This window comes from Chrysochloris asiatica, unplaced genomic scaffold, assembly GCF_000296735.1.
Source record: "Chrysochloris asiatica unplaced genomic scaffold, ChrAsi1.0 scaffold00003, whole genome shotgun sequence".
In the NCBI taxonomy this organism is placed as follows: Eukaryota; Metazoa; Chordata; class Mammalia; order Afrosoricida; family Chrysochloridae; genus Chrysochloris; species Chrysochloris asiatica.
Window position 1 is genome coordinate 46,605,606 of NW_006408521.1, and position 21,110 is coordinate 46,626,715.

The 21,110-nt window shown below is 41.3% G+C and overlaps 1 protein-coding gene across 4 annotated transcripts in view; it reads right to left on the bottom strand.

Moving 5' to 3' along the window:
- The window catches only part of KIAA1598 (KIAA1598 ortholog), a 112,246-nt gene that overhangs the window by 28,934 nt on the left and 62,202 nt on the right, over positions 1-21,110 (bottom strand). For all 4 annotated transcript variants that reach the window (XM_006831389.1, XM_006831388.1, XM_006831391.1 and 1 more), the window contains 4 exons: positions 17,921-18,074; positions 15,938-16,037; positions 10,610-10,692; positions 1,364-1,473 (listed from right to left, as the gene is read on the bottom strand). In XM_006831389.1, the coding sequence (XP_006831452.1) occupies positions 1,364-1,473; positions 10,610-10,692; positions 15,938-16,037; positions 17,921-18,074 (447 nt within the window). The remainder of the gene's footprint in view (positions 1-1,363; positions 1,474-10,609; positions 10,693-15,937; positions 16,038-17,920; positions 18,075-21,110) is intronic.

The following is a 21,110-nucleotide window of genomic DNA, read 5'->3' on the forward strand; positions in this document are numbered from 1 at the left end:
GGTGGTGGCGGCGGGAGAAATTTGTGCTTGAGCATGCAATGACCATTTGTCTGAAAGGTTATTGACCGGAACGTTCCGCAGCTTATCTACAGAGTTTAACGATTACCAGCGAAAAACCCAGTTGTCCACTGATCCTTGTTCAGTTGTTTCCAGATTTGGAATGGACATTAAAGAGTGAGTAACTGTTGGAAGAGTCATGGGAAGAGACATAAAGCACAAAGTGATATTCTGAAAATAAAAGCAAGCACGGAACACTGCTTATATTTAAGAATTTTTCAACATTTTTTTCCCCCTAAACGAATCTCATGTTTTTTCTTTCTTTTTTATGACATTGCATTTTCCTCTAAGAATGGTTTCATTTTGCTTATTCTTTCCATAAAAGTTGAAACATGAGAGTTATAATTTTTTTTTTTTTTTCTTTTAAAAAAGGTACTCTTTTCAAAGGTTCTGTTTAGGTGCTGCGTTTGGAAATGCTTTCATGACCTTCCTTCCATTTGATCCTGTGACTCAGGGCTGCTGTGCCCATTTTGTGCAGAAAAGGCCGGGGGGCCGAGAAGGGGCTAGGCTGAGATGCCAGGCCCCTAACCTCATGGTCACTGTTCCTCACCCACCCACTAGACACCAGCTCTGCAACAGCTGTGCCAGAAGGGCCCCCAAACTTAGCTTCTCTATATGGTTAGTCAAAGCTTCACTAGATGGAAATCTACTCTTACAGCGGAGGAGTATTTGTGCCCTCTTTCCAACCCAATTCCACGCAGGCCCATGCCACAGCCACACCTACCTTACCTGCCACCTTGCCTGCCTACAACAAAGTGGTAACTTGAAAAGCCCAGAGGAATCAGCACTCAATAGGCGTGATACTTAAGGTCACTCACGCAGGTGAGGAAGAGGAGGGACACCCTGAGAGTAAGAAAGAACCATAAAGTCTGGCTTTCAACAGTAAGAGAGAGAAGAAGAAGAAAAGGAAAAAAGTAGAAGAAAGAGATTCAGCCTGTTGATAGCAATTACAGTGAGGAACAAAAGAACATTTTTCAAGAAAAATGTCAAGAACTCTACTATTGGGTCTATTTAAATGGGGCACACATAGGAAAGGGAAGCAGGATGGAACCGGATTCTCAGAGCCTCGACAGATCATGGAGTGCTCATGGCGGTCTCGTTTAGGAGACAGCTGCTGACACCCATCTACATGAAATGCTCTCCTTGGAATGACCTGGAACACGACACTCCTGACAATCAGTCCCGATGTACCTTTCATCATATTTCATGTTTTTACATTAAAAAAAAAACAAAACGGGGTGGGGGGGGGGGAGAGAACAGCAAGAAGAAAGAGAGAGTGAGAGAAAAGGCCTTTAGCCCTCCATACCTTGGCCTTCGGTCTGGCTGTTTGATTAACTGGTCTAAGATGAACTCCCTTTTTAATTCTATCCATCATTTCTTCAACGGCTTGTCTCTTCAGATCTGTGACTTCTTCACCTATTCAAAGAGCACACACACATTCACCGTAAATTACACACATGGCCATATCCTGTATTTGCTGACTAAGAAGGACTGCACTATGTAATTGTTTTTCATTTTCAGGACAGAACCACAGACCACTCAGGTAGCAACATTTTGTTTTGTTGTATGTGTGTTTTAAAAAAATATCTGATCATAAAAATAAGAGTTACAGAAATTTAGATCATTCCATAACAAGCAAGGCAAAAATGGCTCAACTATCTTCAACAATTAAAATGGGTTTTGTTCTATTTTGGTTTTCAGAATGTATAGACTTCAGGTTTTTAAAAATTCAGCTTTGTACCTAGTCCCAATTAATCACTCATCTTTGCCTCAAAGATGTTTTTATAACTTACAGTATATCCCATGTCAAAGAAATTGCCCACTGAAGGAATAACCACCAAAAAGCCTATTTGGAAAACAAAAAGAAATCAAAGAGATCTTTTTTCATTGCAGGAAGAAACCCACAGTCCAAAGATGTGCAGCAAATAGGTAAAATCTATTTTGAAGCTGCCATCTTGTGTTTAGCGACCACATGGAGAGGAAACATTTAAGAAAACCTTTTGCAAATCTTTTAAAACAGTCAATGTTAAAAGAAAGCACACATAAAGAAATGATTGCAATTAAGTAAATTTTGAGGGTAAATGTCATCAGTTGTCTAACTTTTGCATTATTTGTTTTAAAAAACAATAAAGCTATTTAAATTCATTAAGTGTATGAATTCGGTGAATGTAACTGAGGTGAGCTTAACCCTGTTGATCAGAATAGTGAAATCATCCCCTCAGAGCAAACCCCCTTCCAAGACTAAGACTCAATGGGAATACACGCTCTGATTGAAGACCATGTTCATCATCGATAAGGGGAAGTGAGGGAAAAACAGCAAAGAGGCTGCGAGCTAAGCCCTACAACGTTCAATAGACCCCTGTGAACCCAGGTGGAGACCTGGTTGGCCAGCAGTGTGGCAAGACCTGGGGACTCTTGGGCCCAGAGTCAGTGACATAGCCACAGAGGACTAGAATGGAGAGTAAAGCATCCAGCTGATAAGAAGAGAGGGCAGATGCACAAGAACACCACACTTGCAGACAATACCCACTTGACCTGGCTTCAATGACTGGATGATCAGAGCTCAACCAGAAGAAGAAAGAAGAGGAAAAAAAGAGTAATCTGATACAATTTGATGAACTTGACCTACACCTATGGATGCAGTAGCTCAAAAGAGGGAACAAATCTTTACAGCAAGGATCATTCCTACGCCCTCCATACACAGAGTAGACAGGGATAGACAACTTGGACACTGGCTACCCAAAGTGGGGGGGGGGGCTACAAAGGAGAAGTGACTGACTTACAAGCTTTCAAGAGGGAACCTAGATCCAGAGGGTGTGGAGGAAGGTAAAATCTCCACTGAGTGGTATCCAATCTGTCTAGGCGGGGCTGATGAAAGGAAATGCAGATAGATCTCTTGTGATACAACAGGGAATCATTGTTATCAGGACTGATTGTGAGGGTTGGATATGTAAAGGTAGACGTTTTGTAGCAAGAGGGGGTGATTAACATTGCTGTCTAGGGGCGGAGGTCCTGGGACCATGAAGGGAGAAGAGCGGAGAGTGGGACCCTACCCAGAGAAGCAGTAACACCAGAGATGGAGGCAGAGACAATGACATGGAAAAACGGAGCAGCTGGGGACTTTAGATCCAGAGAGGGAGAGGGGCTGTGTGCTGACAACCGGGGGGCAGGCTTGCAGGGTACACCCTTTGGTTGGTTGATGATGCATGGAAGGGATTGTAACCATGGTAATGAAATGATATATGATAGGATGAATGTAAAACTAATGTTCTCCCATGTAAACTAAAAAAAAGAACAGTAAAATCAGTCTGTTCTGCCGACTAGATGGACCAAAAGCAAAGACCCATTGTGGAACATCCCTTTCCATTGTGCAGATCTAGGTCTGTGTTTAACTACCCCACTGCTGTTGAGTCAATTCCAACTCATGGAGGCCCCATGTGTGACAGAGTAGAATTGCTCCACAGGGTTTGCTTGGCTGTCATCTTTATGGAAACAGATCCGAAGGACTTTGCTTCATGGTGCCACTTGGTAGATTCAAGCTGCCCACCTTTAGGTTAGCAATCAAGTGCAAATCATTTGTGCCACCAAGAGGCCCTTATATCTTGCGTTTGTTGTTGTTTAGTGCTGTTGAGTATAGGGTTTCCAAGGAGTGGCTGGTGAGTTTGAACCATCGACCTTGTGGTTCAAATAGACCTTGTGGTCCAGTGCTTTATCCCACTGGGCCAACAACCTTGAGTTTCTTGTTGTTGTTGTTAAGTGCCATCAAGTCGATACCGACCCACAGCGACCCTGTATAGGGTTTCCAAGGAGCAGCTGGTGAGCTTGAACCGTCGACCTTGCAGTTCAAACAAATTTGCAGTCTGACACATTAACCCACAGTGCCACACTTGTGTTTACCTCCATCTAATTCGTCCTGGTGTGGCACTGTGCATTAATGCGTCAGACTGTAAAGTCGTTTGAACTGCAAGGTCAGCAGTTCAAGCTCACCAGCTGCTCCTTGGAAACCCTATACAGGGTTGCTATGGGTTGGAATCAACTCGATGGCACTTAACAACAATTCACCCAACCAATATATTTAACTTTAAACATCTCCTAAAGTCTTCCAATTAGCATCTTTAATGTATTCCACATTACATGGCTTATGGTGGACACTCAACAAGTTATACACTGTTGATTTCTTACAAACTTTTGGTTTTAAATGGCTATTAAAATATTTACTATTTGAGCAGGACTGACTAGCTCCAATTGGTGGGCTTCCAAACAAAGACAATCACAATGTCTTCCCCAAGCTAGCGAGGAGTAGTAGTATCTGGCTTTGGGTTACGGAGGTGGGCGTCATAGCCTCTTTTTCTACTATGTGATCAGACTTCACTGAGGCCTAGAAGGAGCCTCAGTGGCACTGCAGGATAAGCACTAGACTGCTAACTGCAAGATTGGCAGTTCCAACCTACCAGCCGCTCTGCAGGAAAAAGATGAGGCTTTCTGCTCATGTGCCATGAAGAGGTACAGGCTCGGAAACCCTATGCAGGGTTAATATGAGTTGGAACAGACTGGACAGCAGACCATAATAACAACTACAAAGAAGAACAACTGAGAGAGTCCAGAAAGTTCCATCATCCTCAGCTCTGTGGCCCCACAGTGATGGGATCCCTGTTACAGTCTTTACCATACAACCGAGATTTTCTGATACTGTTCTGACTTCAAATACAGTTCTGGTCATTTTTGAAATGCTGGGAATTTAAAATTAAAATTAAAATCAACATTTTTCAGACCCAAGAGTCAAAAAAGTATCTATTTTCAGGTGATATGAGGAATATGGTCACCAGTAAGAACTCATCCACCAGTAAATGAAAGACAAAATTGTGGATTGGCTAACCATGTGCCCTAGTAGCATGTTCCTGGGAAGCTTCTGCTGATGACTTGCAAACATCAACCAGGGGGCAGGCAAGGAAATTACCATGGGAAGAAACTCATTCACTCACACGCTTATATCTACCTACCTGGTGTGGCGCTGTAGGATCCGCACTGGATTGCTAACCACAATGGCAGTGGTTCACACTTAACCAGCCACTCCTCAGAAGCCCTACAAAGGGTCACTATGAGTGGGAACCAACTCCATGTACGACAGACAACAACAAGAACCAGGCGCTTCAATGGCGAATCCGATTATCCTAGCGTAACATATCTGGTATGGGTATGGAATTGATTTGTGGGAATTAAAAAAAATATCTTCAAGAAGAATGAGCTGATTCAATCTGATGAACATGACCTATACCTACGAAGGCAGTGACTCAAAAGAGGCAACAAATCCTTACAGCAAGAAACATTCCCACCCCCTCCACACACAGAGTAGACAGAGAAGGGCAGCTTGGACATTGGATACCCAAATGGGGAGGGAGGGACTACAAAGGCAAGAAGTGACTGGCTTACAAGCTTTCAAGAGGGAACCTAGAGCTAGGGGGCATGGAGGAAGGCAGAATCACCAGTGAGTACTATCCAATCTGTCTAGGCGGAACTGATGAAATGAAATACAGATGGGTTACTAGTGATACTGTAGTGAATAATGGTTATCAGGACGGAATGTCAGGGTTAGAAATGCAAAAGGTAGACGTTTTGTAGCAAGGAAGGGAGTGATTATTTCTCCAGGCTAGGAGCAGAGGTCTCTGGGACCACCAATGGAGAAGAGCCAAGAGCGGGACCCTACCCAGAGAAGTAGAGATGCCTGAGATGGAGACAGAGACGATGACATGGAAGGATGAAGTGGCTGGGGACTTTGGATCCACAGAGGGAGAGGGACTGTGGGCCGAAGACTTGGGGGGGTTGGGAGAGGGCAGGGTAGAGGACGGGTTTCTAGGATATCCCCTTTGGTCGAAAGATGATGCATGGAGGGGATTGGAACCATGGCAATGAAATGATATACGATGGAATGAATGTAAAGCTAAAGTTCTCTCATGTAAACTATCATATAACTCACAATAAAACATTAAAAAAATATATATATATCTTCAGAAAACAGTTGAGTTTTAGAAATGCCGCCATTTTGAGTGAGACTGAGAAGACTGAAGGGCTGTAGGACCCGCACCTACAGGCAGATTAGCACTCTGTGAGGAATGACTGAAACCCAATTAAATGCACCATACAAAAACTAATTAAGGCAGACAGATGGAGAATTATGGTCAACACCATTCAAATCTGCTACAGCATCTAACATAACAGGAATTTAAAGTAGTTTTTTTTTTTTTCTTTCTCCTATTTGCTTGCCAGAATCATCGAATCAGAGAAGTGCCACTATCTGTATTGTGTACAGATTATAAACCAGGCTTTAATTTCTCAGCCTTTTCCAAATGCAAAAGCTTAATTGGTTTTAAGGAAAAGAAATCATTCTTATCAGATTCCCTACTCAGGCACAATACAAGGGCAATGTTTGCTACGCAAGCCTTCTCTCTCTCCGACCCGGTTTTTGAACTAGCAAGAAGCAATCTATACGAACTCCTAAACTATTAAGCTGTTCTAATAAATCGGCAAGAATCGCCTACAGAGAGCTCATGGTATGTTTTGTAATTCTTTCTGCAACCACGCAGTTAGTAATTGTCTCACAAAAGCATGTAATCAGAGCGACAATAGAAATATGCAGGATACTGGAGATGAAAGAAAAGGGACAAATGAAGGACAACAGGTCTAATGTTATTGAACTACCGCAGGAAAATAAAATCAAATGTTCTTTGAGTTAGAGCTTCAAGGTCAGCCTTGGAGCAGAAAGCTACATGTAATTAATTGAGGCTTAAATTTTAAGACCCACTTGAAAAATAAGTCAGTTCTTTTAAAAAAAAAAATTGAAAGGAAAGAACCCATAGACAAAACAATCATTTTGTTGCCCTGAGAAAGCTTTTGTTAGTACTTAGAAGAAACTAAAATGAATTTTTAAATCTCACAAGAATCTGGTGTCTTTCACGGATACTCTTGATAAGGCACTGAAAACTGTCTTAGGCTATCATGGGTATAAGATCTCTAAAGACACAGTGGTTGGATAAGGCTGACGCTGACCTGGGTCATAAAACTAAGGAAATTCCCTTCACTACAATAACCACAGAAACCTGTGGAAAGGGGATTCCCTCTACTTTCCAAAGGACAATAGGTACCCTTCTTTTCTTTTTTTATTCATTCATTTTTAGTTCACTTTTTGAATACTTTCTATGTGCTGAGTACTTCTCTGAACCTGTCTCAAATTGTGAAACGTGTGAATTCTGACGACCCGATGAAATGGTACATTCTACAGATGAGCAAACTAAGAGCCACGAGAAAGAAAATATCACCAAAGGAAAGGTTTCGATGTGTGACAAACAGCTGGCATGGCTCCAAATCCCAGAACTAGCTCAGTAACAAGTATTGGTGCTGATACAGTTTCTTCCAATCAGACCTCAAAACGACTTCTAAAATCTTCCATGGACTTTTCCCCAGCATCAAGCTATTTAAGAGCTACAATCAAGTGACAAAGGTTTCCCCTTCAGATGCTCTGAAAGGCAAACCAACTCTACACTAAGAGTCATCAGAGGATGTCTGCATGTGGATGAAACCCCACTGACAGCCAGACTGGCCCCTAGGTCATGCCTGGAACCCATCAGAGTCAGGAGAGCCCAGTATGGATGGTCTACACCTGCTCACCGTGAATAGCAACATAGTTGGTTTATTCATTCAACAACCAGTTTCCAGAGTGAACTACAAAGAGGACACTAGAAATAACTGCCTTACATAACAACAGCGATGCTATTCCAGTACCCATCAGTTGTCATTGTTAAGTACCATCCAGTTGGTTCCAACTCACAGCAAGGCTGTATAGGATTTCCAAGGAGCAGCTGGTGAGTTTGAACCACCAACCTTGTGGTTCAAACCGACCTTGCAGTCCAGTGCTTTATCCCACCCACAGCACCATGATTTTAGGGCTCTTCGTCTCAAATTCCTTGAGCAACAGAGAATTGCACTTCTGTGTTAGTATCTCTAGTTAGATTTTGAAATAACCATCCAATTACCCTAGGAGATCAGAGAAAATATTGCCACATTTCATGAACTATACAAGAAATATCATTTTTGTAAGGGGAATGAATGTTAAGGCCCCTAATGCTAGGGACTGAGAAGTTCTAGAATACTTGTCTATTTAAAGAGGCTTGCAGTTGAGAAAACGATAACGGAATTTACTTCAAAGGAAAAATCATTTCCTCCTGACTCTCTGGAACATACTTGGTTGTCCCAAAAAACAACATTGACACATACAGCATTTAAATGACAGTGTCAGGGGGAGCTGAGAGCAAACTAGGAGCAGGACTGTCCCGCAAATCACCAAAGGCAAGCTGCTTCTGAATCTGGCAATGCCTTTTGCAAAACAGAATTTGCCTTTCAGTCCCATTGCTTCTCAGAGGCAGGACAACAAAAGACTGCAGGAGGCAGGCAGAGAAACTATAGGTGAAATCAAACATCTCTCTTTGTTTGCCATGGTGCCGGAAAGTCCCTGGCTAAGAAAGAAAACACTAAGTTCAAACTTCATCCACTGTACGTGGAAGATAAGAGAGGCGACAGAGATGAGTAAACCCTCAAAGAATTTGTAATCAATTCAGGGGGAGAGGTGTGGGAAGAGCACCATGCCAGGGAGCAGGATGAGATGGTAAATTCACACTGTAGCAGAAGAGAAGCAAAATCCTATAGACACTCATTTTGAATTATGTGTGAATACCAGCAAGTAAGAGGAAGAGCTTGGTTCATGTAGGAACCCAGGCTGGATTCTGCACAGAGGAGATGGTATAATAGCAGCATCTTTCTTCGAGGGGAAGACCAGGAGAGCAATTCTGGAATGAGTGTTAACAACAGCAAATGCACTGACGGCTTAGAGGCAATGGCCTAGCCAGGAGGCTGGTTAGATGTACTAAGAAATGTAGCTGAAATAAAAGCAAAAGACCTTCTATAAGCAGACTACAGAGTTTGGACTATTTGGACGCAACGTGGAACATCCCATGTCCACGAGGTGTAGGACACTGTGATTAGACCTCTGGTCTCAGAATTGCCACACTGGCTGGGCACCTGGAGGCAAAGAGGAGGGGCCAAGAAGAAGCTGTTGTTGTTGTTAAGTGCTGCTGAGTCGGTTCTGACTCATAGTGACCCAGTATAGGGTTTCTGAGGAGAGCTAGAGCCAGGCAAATCTACCACGCTATATACATAATTGTTCTTAAGTGCCGTTGAGTCAGCTCTGACCCATAGCAACCCTGATAGGGTTTCCGAGGAGCAGCTGGTGAGCTTGAACCTCCGACCTTGCAGTTCAAACGGCATTGCAGTATGGCACATTATCCCACAGCGCCACACCAGTAGGCACTGACAAACACTGTTGAGTTGAATATGGGTTCCACAGTTCACAACATTCAACTCTGTTTCCACTGGGGCTGCACACCCACCCAAGTCCTTTCAGCTCTATACATAGCCACCTAGGGCCTCAGTACAACAGCAAGGTCCTTCTCCCTCTCTTCGCATGCCTTTAGATCATTCTTGCAACAAATCCCTCTCAACGAATCCCAAAGGCCTGGTAATTTTCCGTCCCTGAATAGTTCCTGAATGTATCCATTTCTTTTTATCCTGACTGCTACTCCTCTCATCGAAGCTGCTGCCAACTTTCAGTGCAATGGCTGGAATCGCTTCCCCACGTCCACTCTCTTCCCGTTAGTCTGTAATCTCCCTGAGGTCAGGGTGGTTCTCACCAGGTCAAACTCCAGCTAACCATCCTCCTGTACACAGGGGAAATGTCAAGGCTTCTGCACGTCTTCTGTGGCTCTCCAGGATCTGCCCCTGCCTGTCTCCCCAATCTCCTCGCTTAAAAAACATGCATTCGATCCACATCAACACACTTTCCATTTCTATAATATGGCAAGGTCCTTCCCTACTTTCAGCCTTTGAATCTGACGCCCTTCTATCTGCGCTGCTTTTACCCTAAGAACCCATCTACTGACTTTTTGAAACCTACAAAGACTCAGCTTCAGCATCCTTTGCAGATAAGCTTAGATGCTCATACTCCTCTTTATCAAAAAGTAAACTGAAACACTCGCATATTTAATTAGGACGGTTACTTGCTGTTTCCCTGACAACAGTTGTAGCTTCTGTATTTGACTTATCCAGCGCACACCATAAAGTTGTGAGACTATCCACGGTACAACAGGAGGTGCTTGGTAGCCTCACCTGTTCCCTCTCTCTCCCTTCCAGCCCCACAGCACCTTGATGGAAGCATATTTCCCACTCGGTATATCTCACATGACAGAGCTGTGCTCACATGTAGCACCTCTGGCCCTGAACACACCCTATGCCACTAGACATAAGACAAGAAGCTACTTGAAGCCATCCATGGCTGTCTTGGATTCATCTTTATAAAGCTGGCAGAGGCTTATATGAGGGCAGGGGAGGAGATATTAAAAAAAAAAAAATGGATATCTGTTCATAGTCAAAGAATTCAATGCAGATTAGGTGATAAGGGTTGAAAAAAGTATATAAAGGTAGTAAAGCAAGTCCAGGGGAGGCTTACCTGTTTCTGACTGGGCCGCCTTTTCTTTCTTAGAGCCCCCGCTGCTGCTGAGAGATCGTTTCCGGATCATGGACATGAGCGATCTTTGGGAAAAAGAGAAAGACAACAGGCAATCACTGGACGGCTCGTGAACCAAGAAATAAAATGCAGAAATTCTAAATAGTCTGTGAAATAGCCAACTCTTCTCCAGATGCATTTTGAATACACAAGAGTTGCAGCGGCATACAGCTCATTGTTGTGGAAATCACATTAAGGAAGATAAATATGTTTCATCCCTTTTTGTGTAAAACTAAGTTAAACACTGTAAGGAGGTAATGCTGTAATCACTAACAAGATGTGTACACAGTGACAAAGTCAGAGACAAAAAATGAACTCCATTATCGGTTCCCAAAATTCACATATAACCATCAGCTAGCTATGTCCACGACTGAGGGAGAAGGAAAGAGAAAAGGTTCAGGCAAGACTCATATAAAAAATAGCATTATAAGTTCTCAGTAAGCATGTATTTGTTAAATATGGACATAAAAAAATCTGACTCTCTCTATGTTGTTGTTGAGAGCTGTCGAGTCAGTTCCAGCACATAATGACCCTGCATAATGTTTCCGAAAGGAGCTCTGGTAGCATAGTGGTTACGAATCGGGCTGCAAACCAGAAGGTCAGCAGTTTGAAACTACCAGCTGCCCCACGAGAGAAAGATGAGGCTTTCTGCTCCCGTAAAGATTTACAGCCTCGGAAACCCTGTTCAGGGTCGCTATGGGTCAGAACCGACTCAACGGCACATAACAACAACAACATTTCCAAAGAGCAGCTGGTGAGTTTAAATCACCAATGTTGTGGTTAGCAAACCAGTGCTTATCCTACAGTGCCACACCAGGGCCCCACATATGTATTAGCGTTTACAAGAGAAAAATTTAAATAAATTAAGAATGGCTGAATCCTTCCAACTACATTATAAATGTCCTCCATGAAATGGTGAACGAGACTTGAGAAAGTACACTCCTGAAGACCAGGTGGGAAGCTAGTGATGAAAACAAATGCTTGAGAGACAGGAAAAGCATGGTGCTTGTGGAAAAGGGACAGAGACCGTTACAGAGGACTATCTGCTCTGAGGACATCACAGCCTGAGGTTTTTCGATGGCTATCTTTTTAGATTTATTCTTTCCTTCTCATTTCTATTCTTTTGGTAAAATGATTAACTCCTTTTCTAATTGCCTTTTCTTGCAATCCCCTAGCACAAAGCACAAGTTAAAAGGAAACCACACCTCCTTTTCTGCCCAGGGACACTCCTAGGCCTTATCAACTGGGAGCTGTTCACTTCTCCCAGCTTATCTTCTTTGAGCTCATAATGGCCCAACAGAGAAGTAAATTATTTTTACAAAAGTTAGAAATTCAAACTTACTTAAACCCGTATAATTGTTGCTGTTGTTGTTGCTAAGCACAATCGAATCGGTTCCGACCCACAGTGACCCTGTATAGGGTTTCCAAAGATCAACTGGTGAGCCTGAACCACTGACCTCACAGTTCACCCACAGCGCCACACCAGGATTCAACCCTCAGAATAGGCACATTTTATTCTGGAAGTATGAGCAATGAAATCACGCAAATTTTATTTGCTCATATGTCTTTTCAGTCAACTCAATGCCGGGAGCAGCCCATGTCTACTTGTTATCATGTACACGTGTTGAGGCAGCCTTATGGAGTACGTCTAATCTGTCATATAGAGTCGCTAGGAGTCAGAATCACCTTGACAGCACTCGACAACGAACCTTACTAATCAGAGTCTTTCCTCTCCTCACCCCCCTAATCACAGAACGCTCTGCAAATGACCTCACCTTTGAGAAGACATTGGTGGGGGAAGCGTGCGTTATTTTGCATAAAGGCTACGAAACTGGAAGCTATTGGTACTGCTCAGAATAGTTATCTAAATATATGAGGTCATAATACATGTTTCTCATTGTAAACCACCTAAATGAGAGAAAAGGTCAGTTCAAAACATTCTGAGTTGAAGCACAGGTTGGAGACTGGTTCACTGCCCAGAGAAAAATGACCTGGAATACTGAAAAAGAACCATCTGTCAAGATGGGGTTTATGAGTATGGAGAGAATAAATGGGGTGGGTCTCACAGGACAGATGAGAAACTTGGACAAGAAAGCATATAAGACAGAACTGTTTAACGCTCTCCTGGAAGCGTTCCTCCCTCTCTCCATGAACCACACCTGTCCAGAAGCTGGCCTTCTGTCACCATTACTAATACAAAAATGACCAAGGCAGGCGTCCTTCCTCCATAGTCTTTCCCAAGCACCCTCTAGATCAGAAGAGTGGAAACAGGAGGAAAGGGCAATAAAGTCACATGTTCTGGTCCCTCTTCCTCCCTAGGAATACTGGGGTATGGCGTTGTAGGATCAACACTGAACCGCAAGGTCGATTTGAACACAAGGTAGTGGTTCAAATCCACCAGCCACTCGTGAGGAACAACTAGGTAACTCATAGGGTTGCTGTGAGTTGGAACCAACTGGATGGCACTTTAAGAACAACAACGTGATCTACATCAGAGTAAAATAAATTGCTCAGGAATAAAGATGGAAAATCTTGATTAATGGATTCAAAGACCATTATAATGAAAAAAAGAAAAAAAAATATATATATATATTTAGTTTTTATTGTGAATTGAGTGACAGTTTACATGGGAGAACATGGGTTTTATACTTACGCTATTGTATTTCGTTACATTGCAGTGATTACAATCCCCTCCATGTATCATCACTCAACAGTATTTGCTCCTATACCAGTTTCTTTTATTTTTTTAATGTTATAAATATATTCTTAGAAAAGAAAGTACTCTTGACTCCCCTGTTCCCTAAAATCTTTTTACTGAAAAGTTATGTCCTATACTATTTAATTTCACCTTAAAATAAAAGTCATAGGTATTATTCAATGAAATTTTTCTTTAAAGGGCATTACAAAAGAGTTCATGCTTTAGATGTTCACAGTCCTGAATCCTACATTCATTTCTCAGCTTAACTGTAGAGTGCTCTTAGGGGAAAACTCCTATTTAGGTTATCCTTCACTTTTAATTTTGGAGGTCCTCAAGGGTTCTGAAACGAAAAATGAAAGGTCAACAGCAAGACTGTAATCTCTTTTGAATTGTTCCGCCACATCATGGACAGAGTGACCTTTCTTATCAGTTCAAACTTCTAGACCTTGGCAGAAAGATCAAAGTGATGAATTTCCCATTTTAAATGTCAAATTCAGACCATCTCCTACAGACTTCGCTACCCAGGAGAGAAAGAATTTAAAATACCTGAGATTCTTTCAATTCAGTCTTGGATCGATCACGTGTAAAAATGATTTTGCTTTAACCACTTGAATGGCTTAAAGTAGATTATGTCCTAGCCTACTCAGTAAGGAGAACTAATGAGAGTCTTTTTAAAAGGCAAAGTCCCATTTTCAGAGTTATGTGGGAGGAACATACTATACATTCTATTCAGATAGATCAGCAAAGGTGCAAAGTATGAAATCATGGCCTCGCTGTGTGAAAGGATTAAACAAATCACATGAGTTAATGAAAGGTAAAAATCTAGCAAAAGTTGAAATGCCATTTGCTTGGGAATCAATTATACAGAAACAGCTAGCGTCATAACACAGGGAGGTAAGTTGTCACCGGACACACGGCTCATCTTATGTAACTGTGGATGATGGAATGTAGAACAAAGAAAGGTAGGAATTTGAGCCCTACGCCTTCCAATACATGTTGAGATCAAATCAGGCACTCAAAACCATTAGGTCACGTTGGCCCTCAAAAAGCGTTCATTCCTGTCTGCATATATGATTTCCTGCCACAGGAATTTAAACACCATCCCCCTTTCTTATGGAAGGTTCTTTTCTCAGCGTTATTAAAGGTTTACTTATGAGAGGTTTGGGTTAAAATATTCGTACTTTTAATTGAGCAATGGTAGTAGCTATCTGCCATGGAGTCAATTCTGACTCATAGCCACCCTGTATAGGGTTTCTGAGGCTGTGAATCTTTATGGGAGAGGAAAGCCGCATCTTTCTCCCAAGGCTAGTAGATTTGAACTGCTGACCTTGCGGTTAGCAGCCCAACTAATCACTCACTATGCATTAGTTTATAATAATTAATACTTTGGTATTTTTATTTTAAACATAATTGACCAGATAAAAAACAAGATAGTGTTTTTCAAATCCAAATTAAAGGGAAAGAAAGATAAAAAGGTCCCAGAGAAACTCCAAACTCCTGGGTCTTACAGTTAAAGGAAATCCTAAATGGCATGAACTGAAATTTGAAGACTAGAGTATCTGAGATAAGAAAAACCACTAGCTTCTGAGCTCAGAATGCTCACATGGAATCTGAATATTTATAACAGAATGAGACAGATTTTATAACAAGCAGGAGGTACGCCCACTCCTCACTTTATCAACACGGTTACATTGCAAAGACCAGATTGTTAAGTGCAAATCAGCTTCATATAAAACATCAAGGACCAACTGGTCCTCAGGCTCCACATTGGAGGCAGCCCCACAGCTGGCAGCTGCCACCTCCAACTCGCTCATCTCCATGCTTTGACTTCCAAACTTTGGGTGGACGGGTCAGCTTGGGTCATTTCAAACTACAGGCAGAGCTGGCTGGGTCAGGGTTTGCAGTCAGGAGGAAGCCTGCCGGACGTACGTGGAGTTCTTGCTTTCCATAGAAACCCCTAGACTTGCAGCCCAAGACCATAGCTGCACTTAGAGGGTGGGGCAAGCTTCCAGCCTGCAGGTCTGCTGTGATTCTGTGAGGCTGTTGAGCACCTGTCCAGCCCAATACCCTAAGGCCTCAGGAATCTAGCGTTAACATTTTTTTTCTCTCTTCTAACATTACTCGATGAGGAATGGGAGGGAACAAGGACTCAGGAGAGAAGCACTCTCTCACTCAAAACACATGGCTCCTTACTTGGCTTTTGGGCCATTTAAGTAGATTTTTTGCTATTGTCATTAAATGTAAGATGTTGGTAACGAGTTGGTAGAGGAGGAGTAGATGTGACAAACAGGGTCTTTGGAAAGTTCTCCAAGGGAAATACGAGAAGGCACTTTTCATACTTTTTGTGGTCCCTGCTAACTGCAAGGTTATCAGTTCAAGCCCACCAGATGATCCCTGGGAAACCTATACAGGGTCGCTATGAATCAGAACCAACACGACAGCACTTAACAACAACAAATGACATAATGTAAGCCAATACTTTAAAAAAAATAAAAGGACATTAGTGACAGAAATTTCAGATTCTCTGAAGAGGAGTAGCAGTAATGCAGACTCGTCTTCCTGGCTGTGCTTACCGGATTGGATTGGGAGGTGGCAGGGGAGGTGGTGGTGGAGGAGGAGGTGGAGGAGGTACTGAGTTCTCCGTCTGGTTCACCCGTTTCTGGAGCTCATCCACTGCACAGAGAGCAAGCATTCAGAAGACAGCTGAAACAAGCAACTGAATAGCTTTTTTTTTTTTTTGCATGTACAGCGAAAACAACATAACTGTTCTCAAAATCAAGTACTTTTTATTAAGACACAGTTAGAAATTTCAATACAAAACTGTAGAATTTCTTTTCTCTAGTCTAGTATTACCAATGCAAACAAGGTCTTCCATCTGTTAGAAGAAAAAGTACCATATGCTATGGCTACAACTACAGGAGAGAAAAGAAATTCGAGACTGTGGCTGGGTGGGTAGGAGAGTAAGGATGGAGTAGGTTGTGAAAATATTTGTAAAAACGCAGTATACAATGCAAAGAAATTGTTAATACTTTGAAACTAGAGACTAAGAATTAATTTTAAAGATGACATTTAGAAGTGAATTTTAATAGCTGCCGCATACTTCCCTCCCCCAGTTAATTTCCTTCACCAACTACAAACACTAAAGTCTTTGAGTTTAACCATATGACCAGTATTTAGTTATTATGTTAAATTTACTCCACCTCCCAAATGTCTGTAGCTCAGAAACCCTCTGCGATTTTGATGAACGTTCTGCAGATATAATTTATTCACTCAAGTTATTCATGCAGCATTTATCACATACCAACCAGATGAAAGGGCCTATGTTTGGTGCTATTTAAGACACAACTTCCTGCTTTCAAGGAGCTTAATTTAAATGCATATTTCACAGATATGCAAATAGCCTTAACATGGTCGAATGGACTACAGTTACTGAGAACCCTATGCCTAAACTCAGGAGTTAGCTCTAGAATCGGGCCATGACCTCCCAATGACTTGTCCACTGATTTTTATCCTCCCCACTTATCTAGGCAGTTTGTGCTTCACTCTCAGAACTAAAAATCCTCTAGTTATCTCTCTATGCACAGGTCCGTCTCTCAAATGGAATCTGAACATCTCAAGGGCAGAAGGTATCATTTATTTTCTTCTCTATTTCGTAGAATAGCATCCCAAAGTAGGACAGGTAGTATATGCAGCAAGCAGGTCCTATGTTCAAAACTGAACCTCAAATACCTCTAGTGTCTGTCTCCCTCCCTGAATAATAATGGGACTTGGCATTCAGGCTTCTCCGATATCCACTATTTACTTAAGACAATGGACAATAAGTTCTAGTCAGTTGTTACGGCATATGAAAAAGCATTGAAAAAATTTTTTAAAGAGAAAAAAAGCCTACATGGTTTTTCTGTGTGAAGTCTTAAATTCTAGTATAAAATTATCCAAAAATATCTGAAGTGAATATTGAAGCTGTTATAAAGGGGATGGTCTACCTCTTTAAATTACCTGCCTTCCAATAGTAACTTATTACTTATGCAGATGTGGTAATCTAACACAGAGTCCTGTTAAGGCTTCTAGAACTGAATGAATAAATCCTTTGATTTAAGGATCCCTAGTGTTCTAACAGTTTTTCCATTTAATATAGAGATTGTTGCCCATTTTATTGTTTGGTGTGATATTAAAAGTATTATTTCAGGTGTATAATTTGACACCAAAAATGAAGTCTGTTCGTTTAAACCTAGAAAGTTTAATTCTTCTTTAAAACGTACCCTAAAATGAATGAAATAAAGTAAGTACTTACTTAAAGTGCATGATTCTCTGAGGAACTAGGAAATGTTAAAGGTTTTGATATTTCCATACTAATGGTGTCTGAATGTGATGCTGAAAAAGGCGTAGTACAAAAAGAAGTCTAAATATCTGTGAATCACTTGCTAGTTACAAATGAAGCAAATTAGAAACAAATATTCCTATTTCACAAAAGCATTCATAAATGTCCTGGCGAACTGGGCATGAGAGATGAACAGTTTTCAGAGTCACAGACATAGTAGCCTAGCAAATGCTTTTACCAGAATGTTTTAAATTCCGGGTTTTCTCCTCAGAATTCTGATACTTCAGTTCCAATTCCTTTTTATCCTCTTCTAGGAGTTCCAGCTGCTGTTTGAGGCTGTGAATCTCCTTGTGGAGGGCTTCACTTTCTAGTTGTTGTTCTAATTCTTGGACCTGTAAGTTACAAACAAACTTTTACGTGTTGGTATTTTTCCTTGGAGTCTTGATGTGGCCTTATGGGTTAATGTGCCAGATTTGCAAAGCCGTTTGAACTGCAAGGTCGGTGGTTTAAGCTCACCAGCTGCTCCTCAGAAACTCTATCTATACAGGGTCACTATGGGTCAGAATCAACTCGACGGCACTTAACAACTCTTTCCAGTGTCAAGAAAAAGAATGAGAAATAAATAAGTATTTCCTTTTCCTTTTACACTTCATAGCAAAGAGACAACCATCCCTCTTAATAAACATGCTAATTCTGGAATAAAGTTGATACTTAAAATACCTACCAGCTACTTGTTTCAATATAATTTTTTTTTTTTTTAAGGTTTTTATTGTGGACTGAGTGAAAGTTTACAGGTCACATCATCAGTTTCACATTCAACCATTCATATGACTTGTTTCATTACATTGATTATACTCCCCTCCATACATCATCCATCAGTTAACAGTGTTTCTCTCCATCCTCTTTAGCTTTTTTTTGTGTGTGTGTGTGGGGGGAACTTTGCCTTTTTGGAATTTACAGTCTCGGCTTTTAGGGAAGGTTTTTACATTTATCTATGGATATCCAAGGCTCATGTATGCGATTACTAACAAGCATAACTGAATAATCAGATGAGGGACAGTTTGCTATGTCTGCTAGGTGGTTAAAGTCTGATTCTCAGAGCTTCAATATAAATTTTGCTGATTGCATAAATCATGGTGTGTTCATTAAATGAAGTAATGATGAAACTGTTGGAAAGCGCACAGCTCACTCTACACAGACACAAGAAGATCTCCAGGAGAAGTCTAAATGTAATGCTACTGCTGTTCCCGTTCATACATGCTTGGGCTGACTTCAAACAAAACACTTTAAATGTGTATCTGTGATTAGGGGATGACAGCTACAAGCTGTCTCAGTAACACACCTGTCTTAGTCTCCTTACAGTACCTTCAAAAGAAAGGGCCGGTAAAACAGCAGCTTCCAAAGTGATCTTCTAGGCCGAGCAGTCAACTCAGAAGAAGGCTATGGGGACTGTTTCTTGGGGATCCTACAGGGGTCATCTTGGTAGATTTTCTCGAAGGACACAGGACAATCATGGGGAGTTAGTAGGAAAAAGTTTTAGGAAAATTGAAAACTTCACTGGTGAGAAAAAGACCAGGAAAATGGCACCCAGAATTTTTTCCCCATCACAATGATACATCTGCTCATTCACTAAAGGTCACAAGAGCTGTGCTCCGAGAATTTCACTAGGAAACTTGGCCTATCCAGCCTACAGTCCTGGTCTTGCCCTTTCTTCAGGATTCTTTTGGTTTCCCCAAACTCAGAAACCATTTAAAAGGAACAGAACTCGTGACTTTCCAGGATGCCAAAACTGCTGTTTGGCATGATGTAAGTGGAAAAGCACAGAATTCTTCGGGGAACGGCTAGAGAGGTAGAAACGTTACCTTCAGAAGTATACAGACCTGGATGGAGGATGCATCAAGAACAATAGCTTCACATTTAGATAATTATTGTTTAATAAATAGTTTGATGATTTTGTAGCAATACTTTTTGACTTACCCTCATATTGTCAATAAAATCGCATGCTCGGTAGATTCCATTCGCTCTTTATTTACATATATATATATATATATGCCAACCTTGTGGTTCAAACTGACCTTGCAGTCTAGGGCTTTATCCTACAGCTGCATACCAGGACACACACACACACACACACATATACACACACACACACACACATATATATATGGAACTCTTAGTTTGGTACTGTAGGATCAGCACTGGATTGTGAACCACAAGATTGGCAGTTCAAACCCACCAGCCTGTCCTCAGAAACCCTATACAGGGTCATTATGAGTTGGAACTGATTTGATGGCACTTAACAACAGGGTCGCTATGAGTCGGAACCGACTCCACGGCACATAACATAACATAACAACAACTCCATAGATATATGGAGTCCTAGTGTGATGCCATACGATAAGCTCTCGACCCCAAGGTCAGTGGTTCAAATTCACCAGCTGCTCCTTGGAAACCCTATATATAGGGTCACTACAAGTTGGAACTCACTTGACAACAACAACAAATACATATATTCATAATATATATTTATATAGTTTGGATATAACCCAAGCATTGGATTCTTGGGTAATCAACTTTTTTCTTTAAGCTTTTCTGTATTTTTTAAGCTTCTTTTTTTACAATCAGCATATGTCATTTTTATGAATCACAAAAATAATACACATACTTCTATGTTTAAATTATAAGTGAATGAATTAATCTGCAAAGGAATTTGCAGACAGACAGATATTTCAAGCCACCCAAATGAAAGGTTACCCAGAATAATTAGATCGTATACCAGTCTTGTAAGCCGTGAAGGTTGTACTTTCAGTCACAACTTTTAAATAATTTTCAGTACCTCTACTCATGCGCCAACAAGGTCCATATACAATAATTTAGTCCTAAACCTTAGCTCAACATTGGCAGTTCAAATTCACCAGCTGCTCTTCGGAAATCCTATACAGGGTCACTATGAGTCAGAACTGACTCACTGGTCCTTTAACAACAGCAAACCTTAGTTAAATCAAGTTGTTCCTACTTTTCGGTTATTTAGACTAATACTGAAATGTACATTCATATACATATTTTGGAGCAAATCATTACATATCTCTTGAGTTTTTACCTACAAGTGGAATTAAACCCTCTACAGGGTCACTATGAGTTGAGATTGAGTCTACAGCACTGGGCTTTGTTTTGTTTTATGGTAATTATATTTAACATCTTGAAAAGCTGCCAGACTAGTTTCTAAAGAGGTTGAACCATTATTTATTCTTATCAAAATTATTTTTGAGGATCAAATTAAAATTGAGGATCAAATTTGTTCATGTTCTTGCCAGGACTTGTTAATGCAGCCATCATGGTGGTGGTGTTCAGTATTAAGTTCCGACTGATAGAGACCCTTTATAGGGCTTCCAAGGGAGTGCCTGGTGGGTTTCAAACGCCGACCTTGA